The sequence below is a fragment of the Echinops telfairi genome, unplaced genomic scaffold (genome assembly GCF_000313985.2).
Source record: "Echinops telfairi isolate 266 unplaced genomic scaffold, ASM31398v2 ScPeMD7_41;HRSCAF=154, whole genome shotgun sequence".
Lineage (NCBI taxonomy): Eukaryota > Metazoa > Chordata > Mammalia > Afrosoricida > Tenrecidae > Echinops > Echinops telfairi.
This window is the reverse complement of record NW_022103939.1, coordinates 2,623,346-2,631,622: the sequence shown is the minus strand read 5'-3', so window position 1 is coordinate 2,631,622 and position 8,277 is coordinate 2,623,346. Positions and strand designations below refer to the sequence as shown.

The 8,277-nt window shown below is 36.0% G+C and overlaps 1 protein-coding gene across 1 annotated transcript; it reads left to right on the top strand.

The window, feature by feature from the left end:
* Positions 1–5,686: 5,686 nt before the first annotated feature.
* Positions 5,687–8,149, top strand: LOC101655015 (olfactory receptor 52A1-like). The gene is made up of 3 exons (XM_004717506.2): positions 5,687–6,619; positions 7,325–7,338; positions 8,104–8,149. The coding sequence occupies exons 1-3, from the start codon at positions 5,687–5,689 to the stop codon at positions 8,147–8,149; spliced, it is 993 nt and encodes a 330-aa protein (XP_004717563.2).
* The last annotated feature ends 128 nt before the right edge of the window (positions 8,150–8,277 follow it).

The following is an 8,277-nucleotide window of genomic DNA, read 5'->3' as shown; positions in this document are numbered from 1 at the left end:
TAAACACAGAATGGGGGACAAAAACTGGCTGCAAATGGTGATCAACCTTACAACTGGTATTTGAGATACCAATGATATAGCTTCTAGAATCACAGAAAAAAACAAGGCACCACAGTGTGACACAATGACAGATATATGGTATAATGGTCTAACCTCTATTATAAACATCAAATGTCAACAACTCAACAACAAGAAAGCCAAAAACCAATTTAAAATGACCATAGCACACCAAAGAGGACACCCAAGCATCCAAGACATACGTGCAAATATGCTCAAGATCATTAAATTCTGTATCATCATGGCAAAAGTGACAATGATAAGAATCAATAATAACAAATGGTGCCAAAATGTTGGGACTTGAAATGTTTATACATTACTAATGGGATTGTAAAGTGGTATAACTACTATGTATGATACGTTTTCAAAAAACCCTAGAAATAGAAAAAATATCTTGCATACATATATACAATTGAATACTACAAAAAATAACAAATAGTCTGTGACATATCACATTGTTGAATCATGAGGACTTTATGCTGACCAAATACATCACAAAAGGACACATATTGTTTAGGTGACTATAGTAAAGAGTTATGTATACGCACGAAGAAAACAAAGTTCTTTGATGGTTCCAGGGACTGGAGGGAAATGGAGAAGAAAGTCACTTTCTAGATAGTAGAAACTTATTACTTTTGGTGATGAAAGAGGCAATGCAATGATGGTTGAAGTTGACACAACTTGATCAAAGTAAATAAAGACAATAAAATGTGCATGTGGAAAAAAGACAATTTTAATAAATTCTATAGCATACACAGCTTTGCAATGAAAATGAATTAGCCAAAATATGGGTGTGGTTTTATAGGTTGTCATTGAAGCATATAAGGAGGTATATGGGGTTAATGCATATACATGTGTAAATACATGTTTAAGCATATTTATACATTTATGAGTGCTGCCTATAAATTAATATATATAGCAAGTTGCAAGGGGAACAGTTAGGTAAAACTATTCAACATATCTAAATAACACATGGACTTTTTTTACTGGTCAAAAGAGAAGAGATCATACTTTTGAGTGACAGCTTAATCAATTGGCACACACAAATATGACATTCTACATTCTAGTTTGGTGAGTATCATGTGAGGTTTTATAAACTTGGAGTGATCATCTAAGATATAACTATTAATCTTTACACTCACAAAGAAAAATTTTAAAAGGTAAATAAGTCAAAAGTTCAAAGAACAAACTAGTCCACAGGATTAATATTCCACAAAAAGCACAGTCCCTTCTAACATAAGACCAAATGAATGGATGGTTTCTGTCTACACCTCCTGACTGTTCTGACCAGCTAAACAATAGATGGCTACCAAGATGATGGGAGAAGAATATAAAACACCAATTAAAAAAAAATTCACCCACTGCAAAGATATTCCAGAGTTTACTGACTAAAGACATGATGAATTTGGAACTGAAGCTATTTTTTTCTGGTCATGTTCTAGCCAAATAGTACACTAATTTATAAATGAATCTATATTATTAATGAATACAGAAGCCCTTTAAACACTTAAGGACATGGTGAACATATACCCAAATCAAAGATAAGAAGTCAAGGAAGAGAATGGAACTAGGTTAATGGAAACAGAACAAATAGGGTGGAAATAATCAGATTTTTATTTGTGGATTATACTTAGTTTTGTGGCTGTTATTAGGTGATGTTGAGTCAGTTCTGACTCAGAGTAACCCTATGTGCAATAGAAGAACCCACTACCTGGTCCTGTAACCTCGTCACAATTGTTGTTAGCTGTGAGATCTTTGTTGTAGCCGCTATGTCAATCATCTCATGATGGGTCTTCCTCTTTCACTGACCTTCAACTTTACCAAGCATGATGTCTTTTTCCAGGTACTAGTCTTTTCTTATGTACAAAGATAAAGTCTCACCATCCTTGCTTCTAGGAAACAGTCTAGCTGTACTTATTTCAAAACAGATTTGTATGTTTCCTGGAAGACCCTGGTATTGCAAAATTCTTCACCAACATCTTCAATCAAAGATATCAATTCTTCTTTGGTTCATATTCACTGTTCAATTTTCACATGCATATGGGATTGAATATACTATGACCTGGGGCAGGCATATCTTAGTCCTTAAAGTCACATCTTTGTTCTTCACTGCTTAAAAGAGGTCTTTGTTAATACATTTGTCCAATGCAATACGTCATTTAATTTCTTGTCTGCTTTAATGAATACTGACTCCAGAATTAAATAAAACTCTGAAAACTGTGGTCTTTTCTCAGTTCAACTTGATGTTGTCTACTGCTGCAATATGTAAAAATTTTATGAAACAGAACCGACCAATTTATATAAAATATAGTTGAAATCCAATCTGCTATGCTGTGTGAGCTTCATGTAAAGCACAATAAAATGAGGAATATTATTTTTAAAGCACGGGGCATGATTTCATCACATATAAAATATATATAACAAGTTCATTTTGAATGTAAAGGAGAAGTCTAGATAGAAGGTAGGGAGGCAGTGAATGTTAAGTTGGAGGAAAGAGTATTAAGAAATATAGCAACCTATCCATAGCTCAGTATGATAGGGACTTTGAAATATAAACTAATAATGATCCACCTATAACATTGTTGTATTTATAAAAATAATCAAAATAAAATTAAAATGGGAAGAGTGAGGCTGCAGGAAACTGAAATATCAATTATGATGATAGGCAAGTAATTAAGTTAAAAATACTTAGTTAAGTAGATTAGAAATTATATAGGGACACAGTGGATTTAAATGGACTTTACATGTTTTCAAACTTGGTCAGCAAGAAAGTATCTTGACTTAAAAAATAAAACTTGGGTGTCAGATTTAATTTGCAGTAGAAAAGAAATAGAGAAGAAAAACAGGACAAGGTATGGATATTTCTATAAGTGTAGCAATTATTCAGGGCATTCAGTTTTGTGGATAAACCCATGAGGGATGACATTAAACCTTATGAGTCTCTCAGGGTTTAGGCAAGTGGATGGGAAAATCCATCAATCCATGTCCTTAACCCCTCCTCCTTTCCACACACTCCTTAGGAAGCATTAAAACAGTGGCTAACAATTTTCTTCTCGTATTTGAGCTCAGGAAATGAAACCTGCGTCCCTGAATTCCAGAAACCTTGCTATAAGTGCGCTGGATGATGAATACACCACTGTGTGCTCTATTAGACGTTGTAAACAGGGCAGTGTCCGGATTGTGGAGATAAAAAACAGTGTGACAAACTATCTGCAAATAGGTCACAGTATGATATTGGGAAAGGATCCTAACAGCTGCCGCATCTCTTCCATTCCATGGCTTTAACAGTGCGCTGTTCAGAATTCACAAATAGGAAGACAAATGGCAGAACAGAACATATGAGGAACTGAGACTGGAATTTTAGGAGGAAAATGATTTGATGACTGGAAAGTATAAGAAGATATGAAAATATACCTCAGGTATCTGGTAAGAACAAAGTGAGCTCGGGACAACGATTGAGAAGTTAATTTTGTAATTAACAAGCTCACTCCCATGATTTGGGTTCATGAACTTCTATAACAACCCTCTCTCTATGCCTTTTACCAGGGAATCGGGTAGATATTACCTTCCACATGCCACCCCACCATTTGTACCATAACGTAAGTCTCACATTTCAGTTCTTGTCTGAAAGGATATGTATGGTACTTCTGACTTATTTAGTGCAAGAAAAAAATTTTACCCCTATTAGAGTCAGTTGTCTGTAACTGAGAGTAAATGAGAATAAGAGTACATGATTGGTTGCCCAGTGGTTTGGTTGGGCTGTCGGCAAGCATTGAGCTGCTAGCAGCAAGGTTTTGGAATTGATATTCCATGAGAGAAAGCTGGGACTGTTTATTTCCATATGATTAACAATCTCGGAAGAGGTAAGGAGCACATCTATTCTGTCTGAATCTGAGTTGCTATGAGTCAAAATCAATTCCATGGCAGTAGATGGTTTGTGGTCTGACTATCTTTAATGTGTGTCACAAAATTTAGTGTAATCTCCCTCTGATAATACATTCCTTTCGCACTTCATTTCCCCCTTGAAATTTATCGACTTTAACCAGAATGGTTTTCTTTATTGTGAACATGCCTGATCACAGTCAGTTAGTAATAAGCTGATTGAGATCACTTTCATGGATTGAAAACAATTTTAGTAAAAAGTCTAGAGAAGGATTAAATAACAGAATCCTGTACTTTACAGAATCACAAATGTCCCTTCATATGGCTTTAGAACTTACAAAGGACAAAATGTACAATTTTTATAGTTTTGTTCCCAGAAGACCTTTTAAAGAAGGTATAATAGGCCAAGGTTTCAGAAAGTTTATTTTCAAATTAAATTGGGAAGTTATTACGTTTTAAAATTTACTCTAGTCAATAACTCTTTTGAATCATTTCTTACACCCTCAAGTGTCACCTTTTCTCTTTCCTGCCTAGTTCTTCTGGGAAGCTTTAACGTAGTCTATTAATCATTGATTGTAATTTAATAGATGTTTATATATTAGTTCAAAGTCTGTTTCAAATTTTTATAAATACCTATATTTCAGTTAGAATCAATGAACCCAAATGGCCAAATATTTTGACAGATGGAAGTGAAGACAAGGGTATTTATATGGCTTAGTTGCTCATTCTTCCATTTTTCTATCTCCTTTGTTTAGACATTGAGCTGTAAACAATAAGGCTGCCAGCTAAAAAACAATTGTTGCTTTGAAAGAGAAAGATGAAGATGTCTGCACATATGAAGATTTATACTTACTGGAGCTTATATGAAGTCACTGTGAGGGAGAGTTGACTAGCTGTCCGTAAGTGTTGTTATTGTTTTTGTGTTGTTTGTGTTCTAGGAATGAATCTTTATTTCTGTACATTGCTAATGGTCAGTCTCTTGCCTCCAAGGAGTTCCTTCCTCTAAGAAATCTGCAACCTATCTTGAATTTCAACTGGTTACTCTGCTATTTTTAGCTCACAGCTAAATGTAAGAATTTTAGCTGTTGGAACTGTTAGCAAAAGGAAAAGCAACTTGACTAAATATCTGAAAACAGCAGAGAGCTTTGACAAGGAAAAGTCAGCGTAACCTAAACTTGAATTATTTTTTCCTCAAGTCTCCATCAGTAGAGCCAAATTCCGATGATGCTCCTTACATAAATATATTTTGCTTCATATATTAATTTGCTGGTATCTTTGTATTTACTGGTCCAAATTGACATTTCTCAGTTAAAGGGGATTTGGATCAATAGATTGCTAGAGAAGAGCAGAAATGTAGGTATTGCAGAGATTGATCAATCTGATTAAAATTCAGTTCCCAATTAGAAAACATCTAATTTTTGGTCAACAGGTCTTAGAGGGAAGTCACAGAAAAGCCAGCAGGTGATGTCTTAAGCAGGTGGTTTTACTGACTATAAATACAGTCTGCTTGCCATGTAACCTGAATATTATTGTGACGTGGTGCTGGTGGGTGTTTTCTTTGAAGTGATGTGTACATATGAATTAGACTTTTCCTCTCAACAATATTTGTGAGAAGGATAATATGATCACAGAGATCTACCAAAATAAAAACAAATACACAGATTGATGACCAAGAGTGAAAATTGAAGAGGCAGAGCTGAACTGAGTAAAAGACATCTTTGTCTGCATCAGAAGACCCACAGATATCATGCTCTTTTCCAATTCCACTGTCTTCATGCCCTCTGTGTTGACACTAGTAGGGATCCCAGGGCTGGAGTCTGTGCAGTGCTGGATTGGGATCCCGTTCTTTGCCATGTACCTCATTGCAATGATCGGAAACTTCTTGCTGCTGGCCGTCATACAATCAGAACACAGCCTCCATGAGCCTATGTACATCTTCCTAGCCATGCTCGGAACCACGGATATTGGACTTGCTACTAGCATTATGCCCAAGATGCTTGGAGTGTTCTGGTTTCATATGCCAGAAATTTATTTTGACTCTTGCTTGCTTCAAATGTGGTTTATACACACTTTTCAGTGCATTGAGTCAGGCATCCTGCTTGCTATGGCTTTTGATCGTTACATCGCCATCTGTTACCCTCTGAGGCATGCCACCATCTTAACCTTCCAGCTAGTCATCCGAATAGGTACTGCAGTAACTCTCAGGGCTGCTGCCCTTGTAACTCCTTGCATAATACTGATAAAGAGTCGGCTCAAATTTTATCATACAACAATCATCTCGCACTCCTACTGTGAGCATATGGCGATTGTGAAACTTGCTGCAGGAAGTATTTGGATCAACAAGATCTCTGGTTTATTTGTGGCCTTTACAGTTGCAGGATTTGACATCATATTCATTTCCTTGTCCTACATCCAGATATTGACCACCGTTTTACGTTTGCCTCAGAAGGAGGCTAGGTTTAAAGCATTTGATACTTGTATCACTCACGTTTGTGTCTTCCTCCAGTTCTATCTCCTAGGCTTCTTTTCCTTCTTTACACATAGGTTTGGTTCTCATATCCCCCCTTATATTCACATTCTCTTTTCTAGCGTTTACTTGCTGGTCCCTCCATTTCTTAATCCACTTGTTTATGGTTTAAAGACAAGACAGATACGCAGTCATGTTGTGAAAATATTCAGTGTTTAATGTCTAAGCTCATTAATATGTTCTCAACTTCTTTCAGCAATAATAATAATCTGTCAATAGAATCATAAAAATCCTATACATTATCTGAGATGATTGGGTTTTCTATTTAATTAGTTCTTGAAATGTATCAGCATCAAATCTGATTTCCACATCAACATAACTAATGATTACTCTGCAAGTATATTGTGGATCCTCCCTGTGTGATATGTGAGGAATATAGAACAAGGTAGCAACATCATAAATACACACTTTTCTTTTTCAGTCTCCTCTTCCATTTTTAGTTCCTGGTTAAGTTTCTTCCTCCAAGAATTCTTCATCAAAAATATTCATGACTCTCCCTCAATGCAAGAACACTTTGATCTAATAACCTGGCATTCTCTGATGCTCACCTTCCCAACACGATTGCTGAAGACCGAAAGGGTGTATAAGCAGATGTGGTAAAGAAAGATGATGGTGCCTGGCTATCAAAAGGTCTTATAGGTTTGAAGATAAACAAGCAGCCATCCAGCTGAGAAGCAACAAAGCCCACATGGAAGAAGTACACCGGCCTGTGTGATCATGAGGTGTCTATGGGATCAGGTATCAGGCATCAAAGTCCCAGAACAAAAAATCGTATCAATGTGAATGCATGGGAGGCCACAGTGAAAACCAAAAGTCCATCTTTACATAATTGGACAGCCCCTCACAAAGGGTTACAAGAAAGAGTCAAATAAGTCAGTGTGCAGTACAACACCTACAAATCAAACAATTTCCTCTAATTTTTTAATGCTTCCTCCCCTCCACTGTTGTGACCCCAATTCTACTTTACAAATGCAGCTAGACTATATCATGTACAGTGGTACAGATAAGAGCTCACAACACGGAGAATCCAGGACAGATAAACCCCTCAGGACCAATAATGAGAGTAGTGATATCAGGAGTGTAGGAAGATGGTGGGGGTGGGGAGAAATAGGGAATAATTACTTATAACCTCCCACCCCCTCCCCAGGGGGACAAACAACCGAAACGTCATTGAAGGGAGACAGCAGTCAGTATAAGACGTGAACTAAATAAAAATTTATAAATTATCAAGGGTTCATGAGGGAGGGCGGGTGGGGCAGAGAAGAAAGAAATGAGGAGCTGATCCTAAGGGATCTAGTAGAAAGAATATGTCTTCAAAATGATGATGTAAACATTTGTACAAATGTGTTTGACATAGATGTATGTGTGGATTATGACAAGAACTTTAGGAGACGCCAATAAAATCATTAAAAAATTATTGAATTATGCATCTTTTACATTTAAATTAAATGCACCCAAAGTACTTGTTCTGAGTATCTGTTCAGATGCTCAGAAGACAAGTTGCTAATATGATATATTTCTTTGTTATTAATTTCTCAATCATTTTGGAAAAAAAGTATCTAAAATTTGTCTTTAATATATTCTTATTCCTATATTCTTTATGAATGTGATGAGAGATAAAAAGTGAAAATTTTTAGATGCATTGCCACAGTTATTCAAGAAGTTCAGACACGTAATGTCTGAACACTCAGTTGTTCTATCTTTGACAGCAATATTGTTTTATACTACCTCTACCTTTTACTTAGTTATCTAATTCAACAAATGTTATCAGATGCCTACAATATTATAGATATTATGCTAGAGATTAATGA

What these genes read in the sequence shown, in the direction of transcription:
- LOC101655015 (XM_004717506.2), top strand. Translation starts at nt 5,687, where the DNA reads ATGCTCTTTTCCAATTCCACTGTCTTCATGCCCTCTGTGTTGACACTA.